The sequence below is a fragment of the Anolis sagrei genome, chromosome 5 (assembly GCF_037176765.1).
Source record: "Anolis sagrei isolate rAnoSag1 chromosome 5, rAnoSag1.mat, whole genome shotgun sequence".
Lineage (NCBI taxonomy): Eukaryota > Metazoa > Chordata > Lepidosauria > Squamata > Dactyloidae > Anolis > Anolis sagrei.
In genome coordinates, this window is record NC_090025.1 from 108240331 (window position 1) to 108264713 (window position 24383).

The window sequence follows — 24383 nt, forward strand, 5'->3', positions numbered from 1 at the left end:
CTTTAAGTAGTGCCCAGACCTGCCAGACTAGGAGACTTGTACAATCCCTGTATTCTGAATCAATTCTTTTAATTAGATAGTATCTGTCTGAACAGTACCATCTGCTGGACATTTGAAAAATAACAAAAAGTTGCTTGTATTTTATTAAAGAAATTCATCTTTAGTTACTGCAAGCCATTTCATTAAGCATTTAAGAGATAAAGGCTCTTAAACAGATTATTATATCTGTAATTAATGCATATGTGCTGAAAGAATTACACTGTGTAACACGATTTTTATTCTTGGATTATAAATGTCATTTCCTAATTGGTTCTATCATAAAAACATGGAAAATGTTTATTAAACTGCAAAAACTTGGTTTTTGCGGGACATCTTGCAACACATTTTGCTATAGTTTTTCAATGAGTCTCAACCAATTCAACATAGTTTATGGTGGCCACAAAAACAAAGTTCCTGGAGTAAAACAACTATTTTCAAAGTAAGCATTGTACAATTAAACAGGAAATAACACTTTCAAACCAGGAACAGATTGGTTTTTTTAATTTTGTTACATAGTGTTATAACAAGAGTGCTAAAACTGTTGAGTAATCTTTATCTAAAATGGCCAGGACCAGAAGTGTTTTAAATTTTGGATTTTTTTTTAGATTTTTAAATATCTGCTTGTGCATAAATGTACAAAATGAGATATTTTTGGGATAGGGCCCAAGTCAATACACAAATCCATTTATGTTTCATTCACACCTTATAAAATTATATCTGAAGGTTATTTTATATGCAATATTTCTAATTTATGTGGAATCCCCTGATGGTGCAGTGGTTTAAACTTCTGACCTGCTGGATTTACTGATCGACAGGTGGACAGTTTGAATCCGGGGAGCAGGGTGAGCTCCCGCTGTTAGTCCCACCTTCTGCCAACCTAGTAATTCGAAAACATGCAAATGTGAGTAGATCAATAGGAACTGCTCTTTTGGGAAGGCTTCATGCAGTCATTCCAGCTACATGACCTTGGAGGCATCCAGGGACAATGCCTGCTCTTCAGCTTAGAAATGGAGATGAGCACCATCACCCAGGTTGACTAGACTTGACTAGACTTAATGTCAGGGGGAAACCTTTACCTTTACTATTTCTGATATTTTTGTGCATGAAATAAAGTTTGTGCACATTGAACCATCAGAGAGCAAAGGTGTCACTATCTCAGTCACCCATGTGGACTGTGTGGGATTTTGGAATTCCAGATAAGGAACGTTCAACCTGTAAAAGTGTGTGCCTTTTAGTGACATATATAATAATTTGTCTAAGAGCCCTTAGCATTTTTACTATCCTGTCCACACATATCTGCAAGTAAGTGCTACTAAACTCAGTGCCAAATACTTCTCCCACAGCATATTATTCAGCTACAATTACCCTTCTAAATGGTTCAGGACCTGCCTATCTGTACAACCACCTCCTCCCTTACGAGCCCACGTGGTCCTTAAGATCTTCCAGGGATGCCCTTCTCTCGCTCCCGCCCCCATCTCAGGCACGGTTGGTGGGGATGAGAGAGAGGGCATTCTTGGTGGTGGCTTCTTCTCTGGAACTCCCTCCTCAGGGAGATTAGGCTGACAACCTCCCTAGACACATTCTGTAAGGAAGTAAAGACATGGATGTTTCGTCATGCTTTCAATTGACGACTCCTATGACAAATGGCCTGTATCATGACTTGAATTGTCATTCAACTTGATGTCCTATATTATATTAACTGATCCTGTTAATTTGCTCTGCTTCCATGATATTTCCTGTGCCGTTATACATTGTTATCCACCTTACTAAACCACTTTATCCTTTAACTAGTTCACATAGTGGTTTTCTTTCCCCCCTCCAAAATTAGTCTACTGTTATTGTTGTTGCTAACTATTTTTGTTATGTTGTTTTACACTGTTTTATGCTGTTTTAATTGTTATTGTTTTATTTTAATTGTATTCTGCCTTGGGCTTGGGCCCCATGTAAGCCACCCCGACTCCCTTTGGGGAGATGGAGGCGAGGTAGAAAAATAAAGTCCTCCTCCTCCTTCCTCCTTCCTCCTCCTCCTCTTCTTCTTTTTCTTCTCCTTCTCCTCCTCCTCCTTCTCCTTCTCCTTCTCCTTCACCTTCTTCTCCTCCTCCTCCTCCTTCTCCTTCTCCCCTTTCATACAATCTTTCCCCACAGACACTTCCCTTGCCTCCTCACTCATACACATCTAACATGATTTTTATATATTGTACAGGAACCTAGGAAGATTAATGCATTTATGGATATCAGCCCCACTACAGAGATAATTGCAATGCAACCAAATATATTCTCCTGTATGAATGAGAGAGCTTCCTGTTGAGAACACACACATTGCCGGGCAACCACAGAGTGCTCCTCTTTCAAACAGAACACATATATGTCTAAAGACTAACACAGCTTTCCCCACATACACTTCCCTTGCCTCCATTTTCTCCAGCAAAGGTGACCTAACCTTTCCACATTTCACACCTGTTTCTGATTCTCCACTACCATGCTGCCCGTTTCTCCCACTACCAGGGTTTGTTAACTTATCTTTGGCCTATGCATCTTGCACTGTGTTCAGGCTGATTCTTGCTGTTGCTGAACCAGCACAGTATAATACAAGTCTTGAAGCAATTGAAAAAGTTGAGAGCTAGCCAGAGCACAGTGCAATGAGCTACAGTGGGACATACTTCAATTCTGCCTCTCAATTCATTGTAGCCCAAGTGTGTGCTTCTGTTCCTTCATTCCCTTCCAAACTGGCCAAGAAAACAGCAACAGTGTGCATTCAATTTTAGATTGGAAATGAGGAGACAAAAGAGATGAGGCAGAGCCGGTGGAATTCTGCATCGGCAGCAGTGAATAGCTTTGTCTTTAATTTTTTTTACTGAATAGCATAAAATTCTGCTTCTGGAAGGTGCTGATGGAGCTGTTTGATACCGTTTTCTTAGTGGCCAGACCTTGGCTGCTCTTTATCAGCACAAATCAAAATGTCTGTTTAATTGTATAGAACTAGTTATGTAGTTCTTTAGTCCCAGATGTGCAATTGCATGCAGGTTTCTCGGTTGAATGACATTCTGACATGCAAACTCATATTCCATTCCATACTTAAAAATATTTTTTCACAAAAAATGTGATACAGTGGATAGTATTTGTGTAACTCTGACACTGATTGTCAGTGGGAAGCTAGCTTGGCTCCTTCTTCAACTTTAATTTTGGCTTCAGTATGATTTACAAGAGGCTGGGAAGCTTCTGAATAATGACACCCTATTTGTGCTAGAAAATAATGCAATACTTTACGGCTTCACTCAAGCAAAACTGTGTTGAACCTGGGGTGCAAGATGAAATGTTTCGGTAATAAGGGAATTTGTCTTTGATTACATGTTATTTGTGAATGTTTTGTTAAGTTAGTTTGCTATATGCATGTATGCCATTTTGCTTGATTTGGTATCTACATAACTGTTTTTCTTTTATTCTTTGTCTCTCTTTTTGTTCTGCTTTGCCTTCTGTTAAGTTCTGAAGGTCCAGGGTATGTTGTTAATTTTTGTATCTCTGTAGATGGTTGCTTTGGTATGTTCTGTGCATCCAAACAGGCATGATTTGTACACTATTATCATAGCTTAGACATAACTGTATTCTATAACTTTAGCTCCGTTTTATGTTTCCTTTATGAGTGCCCACTGCATGTTTTGACTTAACTTTTTAAACTCAAAATATTTCCTACTTTAAAAATGAAGAAAAAACTCTGTGAACATCTCTAATTTTGCCTTTTTATGTCTAGCATTTTGGGGCTCAGCCTTTTCAAATTGGCAGAGGTAAAGCGACCCTTAAGACCAAGACGAAAAGAGAGGAAAAAAGTAACTGTGCAGAATCTTTCAGATGGTGACATAAAACTCTTAGTGAACATCACTAGAGCTTATGAGATTCCTATAAGAAAACCAGCAGGAAGGTATGAAGCTTTTACTCAGTTAATCTAGCTGAACTAATTTCTTATTTCCATTATGAATCAAGATGTATCAGATGATGACGCTTGAAAAAACACATAAATTCAGTCCCAAGGAGAAATGAAACCAGGCTATGTCTGCTAAACATAGTAGCTTGCTTAGGAAGGTTGATTTTCTGTGGATGAAATTGACCATGAAGTCATACTGGACCAACCACTTCATCACACAAGTCTTTGCAAGTGTTGCATGATGCTTGCTGTACACTTCATCTACGGAGTCCCATACCACCATCACATGGCACACACTGACTTCTGGTGGGGCTCTATAGATGGAACTGTATTGCAAGCATCCTATGACACTTCACCCAGAACACAGGAGGTTTCCCGAGCAATGGGGCCAGTGCGGAGGGAAGCCATGTGGTAACACTTCTGCCCATAGGATGGGGAAGCATCTCTGTGGACAGGGCGGGAGGTGATTGGATTGTCTTGTTGCCCTGCAGAATCTCCACAGAGGCTGGGGACCCCCCCCCCCCCCCCCCCGGCTGCCCCTCACCAATGTGATGTGTTCCTTAGATACTACTCTGGAATCTCTAGGTCATCCATCGCAATTCTGTGAGCAGCTTCCAGTGGAAGTTGATCACTGAATCTACCTCGAGAACCTAGAAATTTCCAGAGAGCTGTTCTCTTGAGTGGAAAAATTGTGCATTTTTTATTCACATTTTCCCACATTTTGTGGGGGTCTTGCAAACCTAGTCACTGTGAAAATGTAAAGCCTACTGTACTTACATATTTTTTTTTCTATCTCCCATTTTGTTGTCATGCTACTCTCTGCTGCAAGGATGCTCCTTGGATTGCCCCAGCAGTTGAGGGCTGCTGATGCTGTTGTTTAAATGTGCTTTCATCTGTGATCAGAAGTCCGTTTAGTCAACCACACACTCCATATAAACATGAAACTTGAAACCTAGCAGTTTAACTTGGAAGATCATTAAAAAAATATATTTTTAGAAGTCTAGCATGTTGTCCTAGTGAATTATATCTGCCACAGATAAGCAGACACACTAGTTTATTATTATGGAGACATGGATGATCCCCAGAATCAAGTGAAGAAGGGTGAGAACTTGCCATTCAAGTTTAATCAATTGTATTGTGACTTAGTATATTTCATCAGTTTATTATATATTCTGACTTTACAAACATTTTATGAAACAAAAAGGTGAGAAAATATAACAGAAGAATGTTTTCTATCTCACAATACTCCAGAAAGAGATTTTATAAAATTAGCAAAATATGCAGCTTCAAACCTTCTTCTCAGATGGATGGTTTTTTAATGGTCGTGTTGACAGTTCATTGAAATTTTTGTACATTTTCCTTTCTAGCAAACTTCAGCAGGCGTCTAAATCATCATGGTCTTTCAATGAAATGTTTGCTGCTTCTGCACCACCTCAGAGCCCTACACAAAGTGTAGACTGGGCATTTTACCAAGTAAGTTAGCATGCCCTCATTCCTTTCCCCTTGATTTTTTTTCTTTTTAGTTAATTATTTTGTTATAATAGTAAGTAACATAACAGGTATGAAATACTTGCTTGAAAATGTGTAGTAATCTTCAGTGCCATATAAGGGGGAAATTTTCGAATGATGCATTATGGACCTGTGCTGCTTTTTCCTATATATCTAGTTCCAAGATACAGAGCTTCAGGATCAGAAAGCCAGATTTTACTTTGTTGAAAGTTAAGGCTTCAACTAAAGACCTCATTAGACATGTGAAGGGAAAGTGAGGGGACAGCAAAGAACACAGTCTTACTCTGTTATCTCCTGTTGAGATCCATTTTCTGCTACCCCACATCCTTTCCCCTTAGAGGCCCTTTTTTCCTTTGCTTTATGCCATTTGGAGTCAAGTAATACCTGACTTAAAAGGCACTCTGAGCTCCATTTCTCTATGCTGCCAAAACAAAGCCCCACAGAGTTCCACTGGAAGTTGCCTTGCATCATGTGATGGACTCTGTGGGACTCTTTTTTGCAGCATAGAGAAACAGGGAGAAGACACAAAGAAGACTGCATCTGATGAGGTTGTAGAACCATCTTCCACATTTCAGTCCTTCATACCAGCAACAGTAGGGACTTTACAGGTCAATTTTTGCCTCTTGCCATGGGTTGGTGCTGAGGAATCCTAGTCCCCTGGCCACCTTGATCTTCTGAGTGTTCATAAATCTTCTGGATATGTGCAGATGGGACATTCAGCATAATAGTTAGGCAGCTTTCTACATACTTATGTGTATGTGTCATTAACTAATTTTTAAGGATTCTGCTCTGAGCTTTGACAAAAAGTATGCCCTTTGTTCACTTTATAGGTTTCGGTGCGACCTTTTGTAGAAGTTTCTTTTCAGAGAACAGTGTGTCGGACAACCACTGCTGAAGGGCCAAATCCAAATTGGAATGAAGAGCTTGAACTTCCATTTAGGTGCAAGTCCACCCTCTAAAGCATTTAATTCTGTGCCTCTTACAATGGATGATAATCTTACCTGAATAAGTATTTTGAGTTGGTCTGTGTAAATCACTTGCTATGACGTCTTTTCTTTATTTACACCTGTGAACTTGAATAATTTTTATTCCATTTTTATGGAAGAAGGAATGAAGTTAAAAACAAAAAGCTTCATCTTGGAGGGCAAAATATCAGCATTGTCCTCTCAAATAAGATTTCTGCTCTTCTTCCTCAGTATTTTTTTGAAATTGTTACTTTTCTAGCATTACACAGATTGTGGATCCATTTGTACCATTCAGTTATAGTGCTAGCATTCGTTTTTTATGTTTTTGGATTTGTAGTTTAGGAAGAGGTGTTTTTGAATTCTCAGCCAGAGAGCTCTGTGGTCAACAGACTACAAATCCCAGGATTCAATAGGATGGAACCTTGATAGGCACTACTACAGTATAGTGGGAATGGGCCCTTGAGATACTGAAAATTGTTCACACTCCGAATTTGTTTTAACTGGGTTGACATTCTGTTGCCAACTTTCTCTACACCTTTTCTTTGGATGACTAAATTTTCTATCTAAATGTTCAGCTGGAGTTTTAAGTTACTGTGATGCTAAATATTTGGGGACTGAGAATAAATTTAATTGAAGATAGCAGAGTTTTTGTTTGAGAAGGCCGTCCCCACTCTTCAAGTTACATCCCTGGCTTTACCCCTACACCTCACAAGTCACTCCACAATATCCTTTACTATGTTTTCTTTTGGGGAAGGGAAGGGAAAACCATTGACTGTCCAAACTCTGCCTTAACCATTGTGTGAGATCTGGATGGTAACCTTCCCTTGTTCAATGCTTGACCTCCATCTCAGTCTTTTTTAAGCAATTCCCATAAAATGTTTATGGAAATCGATGAGACATATTTGACATGTGTGAAAAAAAGGAGAAAGAAGAGAAAAGTGGTGATGGACCAAAGCAAAATATTCGATGGTTTGAAATTGTGTATGTGTGACTACAAATTGTGAAATCGTTTATTTTGAATATTTATCTCTATTTTTAAAAAATAATGTAGAGCTCCTGACGGGAACTACAGCACTTCCAGTTTACAGTCAGTAAAGGATGACGTCTTCATTAACATCTTTGACGAAGTCTTGTATGATGTCTTAGAGGTGAGCAAAGCACATTATACTTATATTGTATCTTAGGAGGACAAGGTGCTGACAGCCAAATACTACATAATATATGTGAGATACCAAATTGCAGAAAATCTTTTCAAAGCAAAGATTTCTTCCAGGATTTGCCAGCTAGTTCCTTCCACACAAGATGGATTGAGTTTGTCATGCTAAAGTTCAACAGTCTGAACACTTAAGCATTGGTCTGTATGGTGGTACAGATGGAAAATATCAGCAGTTAGACAAAGTTTTACCCTTTCAAAAAAATACCTGTATTTGCATAGATATACATAACTTTTGAAATGGGACTCAAGTGCAAACATAAACATTCATTTATTTGTCACCCATACCTTATACACAAAACAGAGTTTGGGTAGAATGAACAACTGGCAAGCAAATGTGTCCCTATCACAACCACCCATGTTACAATTTTGGATCTGGGTCTATTGCAATTCTGGATGTTCAATCTAGTATTCAAGAAACAACAAACCTACTAAACATAAGTTTGCTCCTATAATATCCGATGAAGTACTTCCTCCCATGTGTGCCTATTTTGTAGACATCTGTAGAAGACCTTCCCCAAGGTTACCAATGGGATGGCCTTCTCTGTGGACCTCCTCATCCAACCAGTTTTGGCAAATACTTTGTTATTTTATTGCATTGCTGTTCCAGTTATAAATTCATGTTTAACTGCTGAAAATTCATGTCAAAAGCTTAATTTGCCAAATAAGCTTTTCTTTTCTTTTGTTTTTTGCACAAACCTGTCCTTTCATCTTCATTGAAAATCAAGTACATTGTACTAGCTTCTCTTAATCCCAGTTTATGTATGTGGGGGAGCTCTCTGGGATATGAGGAGACTAGACATATTCTGCTTATTAGGATTTTGTGATTTCTATTTAGGATAATCGTGAAAGGGAAAGTGGTGCTGTCCATACTCGCATTGAGAAGCATTGGCTTGGATCCATTCGTATTCCATTTACAACAGTGTATTTTCAAGGAAGAGTAAGTACAAGTTCTAGAATGTGTTTCAAGGAATTGTGTGTTTGGGGATGGTGGTGTTTAAATCCTTTTATTCATGGCTGGGCAAAATTCAGCTTTCTATATGCTGTTGGACTACTAACTCCCATCTGCTGTAGCCAATAGAGCCAATGGTTAATGAATGCAAGGAAGTGCCATCCAGCAATATCTGGAGGAGTGCACATCGCCCTCACTGGCTATATTAATAACAAAGCAAAATATGTGTTGATCTTGACCGTTAGTACTCGGGTGAATATTGAATTTAAAAACGGTTGTGTTTAATTTCTCCTAGATTGAAGGTACATTCAAGATAGATATTCCCCCGGTTCTTCTTGGATATAGTAAAGGGAAAAATATGGGAATTGAAAGAGGCTTTGAATCATTTCGAAATCTGAGTGAAGGCTCTTTTCTGTCACTGTTTCTTACAATTGAACCCCAGCTCATTCCTGGAGAATCTATTCGAGAAAAGGTAACGCCCTTCAAGTTATTTTTTCTGAGTATAATTTTGAAATCTCAGGGAACGTTAATTAATATTTAGATTTTTAACTCATCAAAGATGGAAAGCTCAGAATAAGCAACCTTATTTGCAATTTGCAACCTGCAATTTTCTGCTCAAATATATTGTTGTGGTTTAATTTATGACAAAATTATTTTCATTTATTTTATTAAGTAATATGTAGAAGAAAACAACACAAGATGTGTGTTTTAGAATTTGATTGAATATGTTCAAAATAGCAATAGCTAAAAGCTGTAGCTATTTGTGCTCAGATGGATTTCCAGTTTCATTGTGGCAATACCCTTAATTAGTAGTAATACATTAATGTATGTGTAAATCCTGGGGAAAGTAATTGATTTGAGACTTTGCAAAGAATCAGATAAGTATAGGGAATGAGATTGCAGCTTCCTTGCATTTTTCAACTATCTTAGCTTTTTTACCCATGAGTCTGTATTGGTATGGTTGACTTCATTTGCCCATAAACCATTAGAGATGTGTACTATGGGTTGTTGTGGGTTTTTTTCGGGCTATATGGCCATGGTCTAGAGGCATTCTCTCCTGACGTTTTGCCTGCATCTATGGCAAGCATCCTCAGAGGTAGTGAGGTCTGTTGGAACTAGGAAAAAGGGATGTGTACTATTTGTAAAATTTTAAAAATGATAACCAAAATCCTGTATAGAAGCTTCATCTTTTTAAGTGGGAATTAGAATTAGGCAGTTTTATAACGTATCTATTCTGTAGTAAGCTGCTGTTATGTTATTATGCAGCAGGCCTATCAAAGTGATCAATGCACAATGATACCAATGAGCATCATATGCTGATGTGCATTGGTCCAGTTGAGCATCAGGCATCTAGACCTGGGGTCCCTAAAGTAAAGCTCATGGGCTGGATGCAGTCCTCCAAGGTAGTTTCTCTGTCCCTGCCCTAAGCTTTAGACATGGGGTTGCTCTAAGTCTGAAACAACTTGAAGGCACACAACAACAACAACAACAAAACTAATTAACTTAACTTTTTTTTGGAAGATGTCTTGAGTGTTCTAGGCAGGTTTTTTGGAGGAAGTTCCGGATGTGGAATGGGATAGCCAAGTGTTTCACTGAAGCCAAGGATGTATGGGAAATTGTTGGAACTAGAGTGGAAAATGAAAATGAAAGGGAAGCTGAGAAACAAGCTGAAATACTGGATAGGATAGCCTATGATGGTTCTTTTGGGAAATGTATCTCCATGTATTTACATAAACCTGACATAACAAGCATGGGAATCATGTGGCAGTTTAGATAATACTGGACTTTAGCAGCTCTAACTAGTAGAGGTGTGCAATTTGGCCAAAATGCATGCCATTTCGGTGACCATTGTTGGCTAGCCCCTCATTCTGTTTACCAGGAAGTTACTTGAATTGGGAGGGGTGTTGCTGTTTTCATTCAGAAAGATTCAGCCCGTTGGCTACAATGGGAAACTTTAAAGGCTCAATACTCAATCATTTTAAGGCCTATCTGCATGAACCCTACCTCAGTTTTAGACACCCACTTACAACTGCAGGCCTGCCAAGTTTCAAAACAATTCACCAATCTACTTATTTCTTAGAATTATTTTAAGTTTTTACCATAACATTTTTTTTAAAATAAGAAAAACTGCAAGGGAGGGTTCTGTGAATTGTCGTCACTGGTTATTCTCGGCCAATCAGATCATGGGCACAACCAGGCTTTTTATTGGCTGAGAAACAGAGAGAGAGAGAGAGAGAGAGAGAAACTTCAACTCCCATCATGCTCAGAGAGGAACGCAGAGACTTTTCTATGGCCACCCTATGCAAGTTCTGCTGGGAAAGTGAGTTCCCAGCAGGGCCCATGCTGGAGGAGGAGCCTAGGAAACTTTCCAAAAAGAAATGGATGGATCCTCCTGCTGCCAGGGAGGGAGAAAAGACACTGCAATAATCCCATCATCTCCAGGAGTCTTTCCTCAGGTATATTGCAGATTTAACCTCATCCTTTCCAGGAGCCAATAAAATCTGGCTCCCTTCATCTGTTTTGCTGGGCTTTGTGGTTCCCTCCTCCCCATTCTGTTTTCGGACATTATCTAAAATGGACCACCGAATATTACAAATTACTTTCGTTCAAACTGATTTGGGCTCAAGCCTACTAACTAGTATAACTAATGATGAGAAACGTTGGGAGTTGAAGTCTGAGAGGCCTCATGCAATAATTAATTGCATTCTCTGTTTTGGTTTTGTTGTTGTGTTCGTATACAGTTGGGAACTTGGTTAGATGTTCTGCAGAATCTTAATCATGATGTTGTCTGACTTTCGTTGTTACCAGAGACATTATATAAGCTTAGTCAATGTTTAAGTTTTATTTTAGGAACTTTTATTTTATGATTTTTAGTCATCTTTTATATTTCACCGATGTCATTTGTTTTCTTTCAGAAATAGTGTTAGCTAGTTTCTTTCAAGACAAAATTCAGTATCTTAGGAACTGTGGAGGAGAATATAAGAAATGCTCTGGAGATGGACTAAAAAGCATACTACTGACTTTTAAAAAAGTAATAGAAGAGAAAATTCAGTTTCAGTGTTGGAAGCCAGTTATTATCAAAATGTTAGCTAAGCAGTGCTATCAAAATAAACAGTTTAAAATTGGGAGAGAGAGGAAAAGGAAAAAGAAGTCAGGTAAGAACCTATTAAATGTCTCCAAAAATGAAAGGAGAATAATTGGGTGCATTCAGGTAGTCATTTTGTAAACTATTCTTTTTAATAATCAAGTTGTGGTGACAGAATTTAAATAGTCACGTTTGTTTGTTCACATGTATAATAAAGTGAACACAATGAAGAATACATATATATATATTTTAAAAACAACATGTTATTCTTTTTTTCTACCAAAATGTCCATAATTATGTTTGATGGTAAAACCTGGACTGTATGTCAATAAGGAACTAATGTAAATGGTGTTTTCAAAATCCCTCTGATTGAAATTTATATCATCCAACTTCAAAGGCATGGAGGTGTGTGTGTGTGTGTGTTTGGTTATGATTAATTTCTAAAGAACTTTGTTTCCTGCACTAGTCAGTTCTTTTTCACCTATTCTGTTACTTTTAAGCTTTCAATAAAATGAAATAATTGAATATGTTTAAATGCTTAAAATGCTTAGTTGATTTTTCATTTTATTTTCCATTTCTCACATCTTTGTCTCTCTCCGTGCTTGCCTTCAATCTGGATAGATGAATGAAATGCTTAAGAAGGTACACAATGTTGTGTGTAATGATGGAGCTTGGTTGGAATTGTTTTCATTCTTGTCTTGTACAGCTACCCCCTCCTTTTTAAAAAGTACAGTAGAGAATCGCTTATCCAACCTTTGTTCATCCAACATTCGGTATTATCCAATGCAGTCTGCCTCCCGCTTGGATCCACAGCTGATTTTTTTGCTAAATTTGTTAATAAGTAATTGCTATTATTATTATTATTATTTTTATTATTAACTTTATTTGTACCCCGCTAGCATCTCCCGGAGGACTCGATGCGGCTTACACAGGCCGAAGCCTCAAAACACAGTACAGTAAAACGTAACATCACAATAACAGCAAATCAAAACAATAAACAAAATAACATAACTCCACAATAACTAAGCAAATCAGATAATAAGCAAAATAACGACAATGACAGTACATCAAGACCTTATTAAAACTGGTTCGGCCGGCGCACTGGGGTACAAGGGTTAAAAGTGCTGAAATGGCAGGAGGCACGTAAGATTAAAAGTGCGGTGTGCAGCGACAATTTGTTATGCTAAAGTGCTACTAGGACTTGGGGTGGGGGTTCCTAGTCTGGGAAGGCACAACGGAACAGCCAAGTTTTTAAATTCCTTCTGAAAACGGCCAGAGTGGGGGCCTGTCTGAGATCCTTTGGGAGGGCGTTCCAGAGTCGGGGGGCCGCCACAGAAAAGGCCCTGTCCCGTGTCCCCACCAAACGCGCTTGTGATGTGGGTGGGATCACGAGCAGGGCCTCTCCAGATGACCGTAACGAGCATGTGGGTTCGTAGGTGGTGATGCGGTCACGCAGGTAGGGTGGTCCCGAACCGTTTAGGGCTACATAGCATTACTGTGTATTGAACTGCTTTTTCTGTCGATTTGTTGTAAAACGTGATGTTTTGGTGCTTAATGTGTAAAATCATGACATAATTTGATTTTTAATAGGCTTTTCCTTAATCCCTCCTTATTAACATTTTCACTTGTTCTGCCAGCCCATTTATGTTGGATAAGTATGACTCCACTGTTCTCTGTATTGTTGTGTCATACCAAATACGTATTTTCAGATAATGCAAAATGTGTAAACAGTAGAGTCTCGTTTAGCTGGACTTCACTTGTCCAACTTTCCGTGTTATCCGATGCTCTCTATCAGGATGAAAGGGGCAAAGGAATCCTCCGATGTCGCTTCCCGTTAGCTCGAAGGCAGGGCAATCTTTTGGCCTGGGAGTGGGAAAGGCGTTCTAGAGAGGGTTGCTGGAGAGCACTTGCTGGCACCTTGCATTGCGTCAGAGGAGAAGCAAAGAAGAGGCATGTGGTGGAAGACCAAATGGAGGGAGGGGGCCAAAGCAAAGGGCAGTACACACCACCTCTTCCCTGAAGGACTGCCACCTCCACGGCTCTGAGGGATGGGGCTTGGAGCTCCTCCAGGCCAGGAGAGAAAAGGTAGAAAATGTCCCTGCTTTAATTCCTCCATGTTATCCAACATTTTTGGCTATCTGACATTCTGCTAGCCCATTTATGTTGGATAAGCGAGACTCTACCGTATATCTTTTTGCCATAATGTTTCAAAACCCAGATAATTACATTTATAACAAAAAATGTAAGTACGTCTGCCCAATTCAGAAGTAAACTAGACTTCGTCAGAACCAAATAGAAAGAAGGGAGGTTTGAGGATCTGAATATATCTGAGTTAATCCTGTTTTAATTGATGCTTTTTGGCCTTACTTTGTCTGCTGAATCTCACTGTCTCAGAGTCTTTGCTCCAAAGATTGCCTGCTCATCAATAAAAGGAAAGGCAGGCTGTGACTGTACTTTTGAAGGAGCAGTACAGATCTCTTGATATTGTGAAGATAGGGTGCTAAAACAAAAATCACTTTATGATTACAGTATGATTGATCATACTGCTGGAGCCATCTACCTACATCCAATAAAATATGCCCTCTCTGGGAATTGTCTAAGTCCTCAGATGATTCTGCTGGACATTGTTATAGAGTCACCATAGAGGACATAGGAAAGCCCTTGAGAGGATACCACTAGCAGTTTTCTAGGTCCTCCAGGAACTTCTGGCAGAAGTCATTCATTTTTAAAGGGTTCACTTTTGTTCATGGTTTCCTGTTTCTATTGTAAGTTCAGGCATATATCCTCCTTCCCTCCCAAACTGGAATCATACTGGATATGGTAGACTTTGAAATATCTGAGATTTTAGGTAGAATTATCTGAGGAAAGTAAAATGATTCCAAATAGTTTAGGGCTCTATAGGTCAAACTCAGCACTTTGAATTGTAAATAGAAAAGACAATGCAGTTGACTGAACTGGATCGAGTGAAGGAAATTGAATCCTCCGTCCCATCTCTGTAAGAAGCATGTTTGCTGTATTGTGGTCCAGTTGACGTTCTCAAGTGATCTTTAAGAGCAACCTCACTTAGAGCACATCAGAAAAATCAGCAGAAGAGATAATTGATGCATATGCCTTCCATTGGATATGTACTAGAGCAGGGATGTCAAATTCATTTTCACTGTGGGCCACATCAGTCTTACGTTTGCTTTCAAAGGGCCATTTAAAATTGTAAGATGGTACAAATGTAACTATGTTTCCCTGGCACTGAAAGCCTCGCGGGCAATATAAAATGATGTGGTGAGCCAGATTTAGTCAGCAGGCTTTGCATTTGACATGTGTGGGATAGAGGGCCTTAGTAAACAGGATTATCATTTTTACAAGTTTGACAGCCAAGAAGATGAGAAGCTTCTCCAAGCAGCTGAGAGATACCAAGCTGAATGTGCTCTGAAGTTTCCAAGCCGCCAGTGTGTGACGACAGTAATTGACATCAATGGGAAGACAGTGTTTATTACAAGATACATCAAACCTCTGAACCCACCAGAGGAGCTCCTACAGCTTCAAGCAGACAATCTACAAGAAACTTCTGTAAGTTTTCTGGGATGGGTGGATAAAATATTTTCAGGTGTTGTAAAGTGCATTTTTATTTCCCCTTGTACACATACAGGGAGGTTTTGTGAAAATTAATGAAAAGGGGACTTTTATAAACAGCTGTAATCCTAATATACAAAATTTCCCTAATCTGGTGGAATAAGAACCCTTATTGTAAGCATCAGGAATATATACTGAACAATAATTTATTTTATTTCATGTCAAAAGCATTGCATAAATAAGTATAAAACTGGTAAAGGAAATACAATCGGTTAAATAATTTTTTGACCAAAAATGGGCAACAGCGACTGCAAGTCTTCCTCTGTGCGTGAGGCAGGGCATTGTGGACAAGCATACAGATGCAGAGTTGTTTGTTCTGCTCCACAGTTGCACAAGGTGGAGGAGTCTTCTAGGTAATGCCATTTTGCCAGGTTGTCTTGTGATCTGCCCATTCCACTTCTGAGTCTGTTCAGGGACTTCCAAGTTGACCTTTCTTGGTTTGACCCTGGAGGATGACCCTCGTGGGGGCCATCAATTTGGGATTTCCTGGTTTAGCTGCCCATAGGGATCCTCTTGTTGTTGCTAGAGGAACATTAAGAGGAGTGGTGGTTCTCATGAAGCTTTTCATTGATTAGGACCTACAGGGAGGAGGCTGATAGCCATGCAGTGGATGGCTTTCACAATGTTCAGCCTTATTTCTCTCACCATTAGCAGCAACTTCCTGCCGCACATTGGGGGTGGGGGGCAATGGCAGCTAGCTTGTAGAGTTTATCAACAGGTGTAGATTTAAAACATCCTGTGATTATTCTGCATGTTTCATTCAGTACTATGTTCACCTACTTCGCGTGGATAGACTTGTGCCAAACAGGGCAGCCATGCTTGGCAGTTGGGTAAGACAAGGCCAGGGCTGATGTTCTTATTAATTTTGGGTCTGCACCCCATTGCTGCTTGTACATTTCTACAGGATATTATTGTGTGCAGCTACTTTGTGCTTGATGTTCATATAGTGTCTCCTAAATGTTAGTGTTCGATCTAAGGTTACACTGAGATATTTAGGATGGAAACAGTGTTTGAGCTCTTGGCTTTCTCAGGTAACTTTCAATTTCCTGTTGTCTTCACCATTACATAAGTGGAAAGCACACACTTGTGTTTTGGCAGGGTTAGACTTCAGGTGGTTATCTTTGTAATAGTTGAACAATACTGACTTGCATGCCTTCAAGCTTCTTATTCCTTCTGCCGCCACCTACAGCTGCATGGTCATGGCGACATAATGTACCAACATAATTCTGGCATGAATCTCAGCTGAGTAATGATCTCTTGGCATTTTGATTTGTGAACCTTCTACTTCAGTCATCCTCAGATTGTTCCATGAATATTTCTCTATGCTTTCTACAACTTAACCCTCAAACTGAGCCAAAATATAAACCAGATTTAGTTTTAAAATGATTAAACTGGACCAGCAAAGAAGAATCCCCTGAAAGCTGGAGGTTGTTCAGTGTCTGGTGGGAAGTGATGCAGAGCTAGGAATGGGCCGGGGGGAATATTCTGTGGATTTCATCAGCATTAGCAATAGCTCTAGCATTATGCTAATGGAAATATCTATTCTGTGTCTTTTTTCTAGGAACTTGTGGCACGCTACGTTGCCTTGATTCCTTTCTTACCAGATGCTGTATCATTTGCTGGAATCTGCGATTTGTGGAGTACTTCAGATGTAAGTGAAAGGCCTGCAATTTGTCTTCATTTTTGTCTACAATTTCTTCAGTTCCCCTTCAGTTATTTTAGAACTAAAGAGCAGTTCTGATGCATAAAACCAAAGGCCTATCTTCTCCGGCATTATGTTCCCACAGTAGTCGGCCATTCTCCTGGTGCTGCAGATAAATGAGTATATGTCACTATTTAGATCAGAATCAATGTATGAACACAGAATGTTCATATTTCAGTTTTATTTGAGACTTCCAGAGATGTCACTTTTTACTGTTTTGAGTTCATGGTGATGTTTGGACATGGGCAAAATACTTGCTTATTTAGGCGATCTCTCATTGTCCGAGTAAGATTGTCTTCCAGATTCAGTGTACTGGCGGTGGGTATACAGGTAACTGTGGAGCTCTGTTCTTGACCTGCATGTTCTCCCGTAGTGAGGGCATCAGTTTCCAGGTGGAAGGCGGTCCTGGTCGGGGTTTGCTTGATGCGCCTTCCTCTTGGCACATTTCTCTCTTTTGCCCTCCATTTGTGCCTCTTCAAGTTCTACAGCACTGCTGGTCACAGCTGACCTCCAGCTACAGCACTCAAGGGTCAGGGCTTCCCAGTTCTCTGTGTCTATGCTACACTTTTAAAGGTTGGCTTTGTGCCCATCTTTCAATCACTTTTCCTGTCCTCCAAAATTCCATTTTCCGTTCTTGAGTTCAGAGTAGAGCAACTGCTTTGGGAGATGGTGGTTGGGCATTCGGGCAAAATATTGCATACATTACTGCTGATCTGTATATGATAAAACATGACTATGATTAATATGGCTTTATTAGGTAATATGGACTGCTTGCTGAGGCTATATTTATGAATTTAAAAGGTTTTATGTTGTAGATCAGAGCTTTCCGAACTTTTTATGTTGATGAGACAACTTTTAGTCATGCATTACTTTGTGATACAGTAATTCAGTTTTACTAGCAAACTGGATGGTAAGCCAACTCCAACAAGATTTTGTGAGACCCAACATATTTCATGAAAACCTTTCATTTATATTTTTAAGTATATGATTTATTGCTTATTTATGTTTGCATAACACACCTACACAGCACACTGAGAATGGCGACTTCCCACTAATCTGAGGGATGCTGAGTACTTGAAACAAGAATATTGCCCATCTTTCTGGTGCGGAAACAGATTCACTCAAAATGAATCTCATTCTCATTTGCAAACTCTCTCCCTCCCACCCATTTGGTTGCTCTTCCTTACCCTTCACCCAACCCAATTGTGTTCAGGGTCAGCTAGCCTTATTTCTCTCTCTCTCTGAGCTAAGTGCTCTTTTTCTTTTCTCCCTTTATCTTTGGAACAGGTGAGCTTCGTTGCCATAGTAGCACAACTATGGATGTTCTGTTTTCCTTTGCGTTGCATAGCAATGGGTTCAAGACGTTGACACAGAGCTAATTTTCTCTGTTATATACAGTGGGCTCTCTGGATCTGTGGAATCTGGATATGCAGTTTTCATGGGTTACTGTTCCCCATATTACTAAATGGCAGTGATATAAAAGCAGACATGCTGAGGCGTGCACATTCACATCACCACCATTTAATAATGTGAGCGGAATCATACGTGGACATTTGTGTGTCTGCGATGGCTTTCAGAACAGAGACCACTGTATATTAGCGTTTCCCCTCCAGAAGTGGTCCCCAGCTCTAGCTATTTCTGTTGTGTTTACTTCTTGTTTGAATCCAGAGAGCAGGGTGAGCTCCCTCTGTCTGCTCCCATGCGGGGACATGAGAGAAGCCTCCCACAGGATGATAAAGAATCCGGGCATCCCCTGAACAACATCCTTGCAGACGGTCGATTCTCTCACACCAGAAGCGACTTGCAGTTTCTATTTTAAAATAGTTTTTATTAAGGATTTTATAGTATAAGATAAGATCTGGGAAATTGGGTCGATAAAAGTTTGGACTGGAGAAGGGGATGTGGCTGGGGGGGGGGGGGGAGAGAAGGAGGAAGTAAAAAAGAGGGGGGAGTTACAAAAACTGTGTGGGGGGTTGTACTTCCATTCTTTATAGTGATTCACTGTAGATAGTAGCACCGCTAAGTCCTTTGTTAAACTTCGGCGACCTCCTCTTCTCTTTTTTCACACGATGGTACTTTCTTCTTCTCCTATTCATCCTGTTAAATTAACATATTGAAATTATTTTCTTTTAACCATTCTTTTAGTGGGGTCCAGTCAATTGTCCTTATGGGTATGATTTTGATAACAAGAAAGTTAAATTGTCCATACCCATAATATCTATTATTTTCTCTAACCCAGGGGTCCTCATACTTTTTAAACAGAGGGCCAGGTCACAGTTTATCAAACTATTGGAGGGCCAGATTATAATTTGAGGAAAAAAAACATAAATGAATTCCTATGCACACTGCACATATCTTATTTGTAGTGCAAAAACACTTAAAAACAATATAATTAAAATGAAGAACAATTTAAACAAATATAAATGTATTAGTATTTTAGTGGGAAGTGTGAGTCTGCTTTTGGCTGATGAGATAGGATTGTTGCTGTTGTTGTTGTTATTTTTGTTGTTGTGTGCTTTCAAGTTGTTTCAGACTTAGGTTGACCCTGAGCAAGGGCTGGGTAAATGACCTTGGAGGGCCGTATCTGGCCCCCGGGTCTTGGTTTGAGGACCCCTGCTCTAACCAATTTTCCTTGGATGGTATTGCAGTTTGTCTCCATACCCTGGCATACACGATTCTCGCAGCCGTTGTCAAATATGTGAATATTTTGTCATTGTTTATGTTCCATTAAGTATTGGTCATTCTTAATAGAGAAAAATCAGGTTGCAATGGCATCTTTTGTTTCAATTTTTTTTGGACATAGTTCATGGATTTCTTTCCAGAAAGATTTAGCTTTCTCGCATGACCACCACATATGGTGGAAGGTACCTACACAATTCCCGCACTTCCAGCAGTTGTAATTTATGTCTTTACAATATTTGGCCAGTTTCTCAGGGGTTTGGCAGTTTCTCAAGTCGCTCCTGACACACACACACACAAAAACATATTTGTGTTGATGTTTGCTGTTTACATTTGCCACAGCTATTTCAGATGGAGCCTTCCTCACCTTTTTGTGTTGTTGCTTGCCTTACAAGCATTTGTTCTTCAGTCTAAAGTGCTCTCACTGAAACTTTTGTCTTGTCCCTCTTTGGAGACCTAATAGCTCTTTTGAAGTTCTACTACAACAAAACACTTTCTTTCAGTAGTTGTCCCAGATCAGTGTTTCTCAACATTTAGCCATCTTGATTTTTTTGAACCTCAGCTCCAGAAGCCCAGACAGAATGGCCAATTTGATAATGAAGCCTACATTCCCCCCTAAATCTCAGTATTTAGCCTCACACCTTCTAGGTCACAAGCTGAACACCTCCAGATGAAAGCAGAGATCCTGCCACCATGACACACTATCCTCTGGAGGTTTTTTTGTTAGTTTAGGCACATTAAATCATAATTTACCTTCCTTATCTCGTGTTGAACTGAACCAAAGTCCTAGGGGGCATAGGGCATTTCCAGACAAACAAGGCAGTACATTACGAGGGAAGATTCCTGCACAATGCAAATAAACTAGGAGTGTTAATGATTCTGCTAATACAAGTTGTTTGCTTGCGTCTGCTAGCAATTCCTTGATCTTTTGGCTGGAGATGAAGAAGAACATGCTGTGCTGTTGTGTAATTATTTCCTTGCCCTTGGCAAAAAAGCCTGGCTTCTAATTGGAAATGCTATTCCAGAGGTAAGTCATTTGATGTTTACACAAACCTCCACATGACTTAGAAAATAAAAAATCCTTTGTAGTTTGCTGCATCAAAATGGTCAGATTTCATTGCACTGGCAACGTATTTTAAGATAAAATCATTCAATGTGCTTGACAAAATTGTGCAACAAGTTCTCTAGTTCTAGTGGTCTTCAAATTCAATAGAATCACACTGGATGGTGATTTTTTTCTTTGTTTTTATTTCTCATAATCATCATCAACTACTTTTTTGTGTTTTGTCAACAGCTTTTAAAATAGGAAACCTAACATTAAAATAAAAAATAAATTCTTAGAAATATTAGAAATTACTTTAAAACAGGGGGTGTGGTGGCACAGCGGGTTAAACTGCTAAGCTGCAGAACTTGCTGATTGAAAAGTCAGCGGTTTGAATCCACAGACAGGGTGAGCTCCTGTCGTTAGCCCCAGCTTCTGCCAACCTAGCAGTTCGAAAACATGCAAATATGAGTAAATCAATAGGTACCGCTTCTGTGGGAAGGTAACAACACTCTATGCAGGCATGCAGGCCACATGATCTAGGATGAGAGCTAACAAATTGAAACTAAATCCAGACAAGACAGAGATCCTACTGGTCAGTCAAAAGGCCAAACAGGGCATAGGGTTTCAGCCTGTGTTGGATGGGTTTACACTCTCCCTGAAGATGCAGGTTCACAGCTTGGGAGTGATCCTGGACTCCTCGCTGAGCCTGGAACCCAAGGTCTCAGCGGTGCACGGGAGAGCTTTTGCACAATTAATACTTGTGCACCAGCTGCACCTGTACCTTGGGAAGTCTGATCTGGCCACAGTGGTCCATGCTCTCAAATAGATTACTGCAATGTGCTCTATGTGGGGCTGCCTTTGAAAAATGTTCTGAAACTTCAACTAGTCCAACAGGCGGCAGCCAGATTACTTACTGCGGTGACATACAGGGAGCATACCAACCCCTGTTATGTCAGCTCCAATGGCTGCCTGTCCAGTTCTGAGCACAATTCCAAGTGCTGGTCTTGACCTATAAAGCCCTATATGGTTCTGGCCCAGCTTACTTGTCCAAGCGTATCTCCCCCTACGTCGCACCTCGAAACTTACAATCTTCTGGGGAGGCCCTGCTCTCGATCCCACCTTTGTTGCAAATGCGCTTGGTTCCCGCCTGTGGAACTCACTCCCCAGTGAAATTAGGTCAACAGCCTCCCTCCTTTCCTTCAGGAAAAAGTTGAAGACATGGCTATGGGACCAGGCATTCAGATAGCAGGCTGACAATAGAAATGACGATAATTCTATGGAAAAAAAGGACTATGGACAGGCTTCTGATTAAGTTGTTGATCATAGAACATGGACTTGACATGCCAACTAATTCAATGTGTACTATCTTAAATGGTTTTTAATCTAATTTTAATGTTTTAACTTATTATGTCACTGTTGTTTATTTGTTGTATATGTGGGGCATTGAATTGCTGCCAGCTATAACCCATCCTGAGTCCCCCTTCAGGGGTAGAGAAGGGCGGGGTACAAATATTTGAAATAAATCTATATATATAAATTTGTTAGGGGCATCCAACGAGGAAACAAAACTCAAAAACCCCCTAACGAAACTTAACCAAAATTCCCATGCCCATAACACAACCCACAAGGTACAAACATATCTACTCAAAATGAAAAACAACACAACAACACACTCACAAAACGGCAAAACAACAAAACTCAAAAATCCCCCAGCGAAACTTAACCAAAATCCCTGTGCCCATAACACAACCCACAAGGTACAAACATATCTACTCAAAATGAAAAACAACACAACACACTCACAAAACGGCAAAACAACAAAACTCAAAAATCCCCCAACGAAACTTAACCAAAATCCCTGTGCCCATAACACAACCCACAAGGTACAAACATATCTACTCAAAATGAAAAACAACACAACAACACACTCACAAAATGGCAAAAGAACAAAACTCAAAAAAACCCCAACGAAACTTAACCAAAATTACCATGCCCATAACACAACCCACAAGGTACAAACATATCTACTCAAAATGAAAAACAACACAACACACTCACAAAACGGCAAAACAACTGAGCATGCGCATTGGCGCCCAGCCGCAAGTTCCATCGCGCGCGCACATGGCCTTCCGGCCAACGTTCCCTCTGCGGAAACCATGCCCACTCCAAGCCCCGCCGCGCCACTTCCCGCACACACACACACCCTGCCGCACACACACACGCAACCCCACACTCCATCACTCCCCCCGCCGCCGCACACACACACGCAACCCCATGCTCCATCACTCCCCCCACCGCCGCACACACACGCAACCCCACTCCCCCCGCCGCCGCACACACACACGCAACCCCACTCCCCCCGCCCCCGCACACATACAAGCAACCCCAGGCTCCATCACTCCCCCCACCGCCGCACACACACACGCAACCCCACGCTCCATCACTTCCCTGCCCCAATCTTACCTCCTTTTACTTCAGGCCACCTCCAAACCCCACCCCGCCCCTTCCCGCCCTGTCAAAATCTAGGAAAGACAGGAAGGAAGGAAAGAAGGAAGAAAGAGAAAGGGAGGTAAAGAAAAAGGGGGAAGGAAGGAAAGTTAGAGGAAGAAGAAAAGGAAAGGAAAGGAAAGATGGAAGGAAAGAAAAGAGAGACAGCAGAAGAGAAAGAAAAAGGGGGAAGGAAGGAAAGAGATAGAGAAAGAAGAGGAGAAGGAAAGATGGGAAGGAAGGAAGGAAGGAAGGAAGGAAGGAAGGAAGGAAGGAAGGAAGGAGGGAGGGAGGGAGGGAGGGAGGGAAAGAAGGAGAGAAAGAGGGAAGATTGGCCACAGCAACACGTGGCGGGTAAAGGTTGTTATTTCTATTATTATTATTATGATGCTATTGTTCCTATGAGACCCTTTTAGGGGGAATGGGAGAGGTGTCCGGTCCCAGAGGCAATGCATTGCATTATTGTTATTGTTGTTATGGTGGTGAAATAAAAGGAAATAAAAAGTGAAAGAAGGAAGCAAACAGGGAGGGAAGAAAGGCAAAGGAAGAAAGGGGGAGGGAATGAAGGAAAGAGAGAAGGATGAAACCAAGTAGTGAAAGAAGGAAAGAAAGAAAGAGGTAGAGAAGGAAGAAAGGAGAGAAAGGGGGAGGAAAAGGGGGAAGGAATAGGTAGGGAGTGGGACCTCTCTTTCATAATAGTCCAGATAGCTACCTCAACTTTGATAAGTTTTACTATAGGCCACAGCAACGCGTGGCAGGGCACAGCTAGTAAATAATAAGAGGTGTCTACGGACAACGCCAGCTCTTCGGCTTTGAAAAGGATGAGCACCGCTCCCCAGAGTCAAGGGGAAACCTTTACCTTTACTTTAAAACAATTTTAATAGGCCCCCCATATAATCAATGGTCACGGAAGCATAAAGCTGATACTTAAACTACAATATATTTCTTAATAAAATAAGCATGTAGTGTCCCTTAGCTGACAATGCAAATTGGGCTACCTTGACAAATAGGCATTATCACTTATCAATGCCATAAACAGACAACTCCTTTAGTAGGGAGTCTCTCTCTTTCCCACTTTCTAGGCTGTGGATTTTCTTCTGCAAGGTTTACCTTCACAAATGTTTTCTGGCTCAGTCAGTTACCCCTGGTCTTCCTCTATCT

General features: G+C 40.3%; 1 protein-coding gene across 9 annotated transcripts in view; it reads left to right on the forward strand.

Moving 5' to 3' along the window:
- The window catches only part of CC2D2A (coiled-coil and C2 domain containing 2A), an 82489-nt gene that overhangs the window by 49204 nt on the left and 8902 nt on the right, over positions 1-24383 (forward strand). For 4 of the 9 annotated variants that reach the window (XM_067468975.1, XM_067468977.1, XM_067468976.1 and 1 more), the window contains exons 22-32: positions 3521-3535; positions 3788-3955; positions 5326-5431; positions 6298-6407; positions 7484-7580; positions 8484-8585; positions 8893-9069; positions 12304-12324; positions 15043-15246; positions 16871-16960; positions 20604-20717. In XM_067468975.1, the coding sequence (XP_067325076.1) occupies positions 3521-3535; positions 3788-3955; positions 5326-5431; positions 6298-6407; positions 7484-7580; positions 8484-8585; positions 8893-9069; positions 12304-12324; positions 15043-15246; positions 16871-16960; positions 20604-20717 (1204 nt within the window). The remainder of the gene's footprint in view (positions 1-3520; positions 3536-3787; positions 3956-5325; positions 5432-6297; positions 6408-7483; positions 7581-8483; positions 8586-8892; positions 9070-12303; positions 12325-15042; positions 15247-16870; positions 16961-20603; positions 20718-24383) is intronic. The other 5 variants (XM_067468981.1, XM_067468982.1, XM_067468979.1 and 2 more) reach the window with 3 other exon arrangements.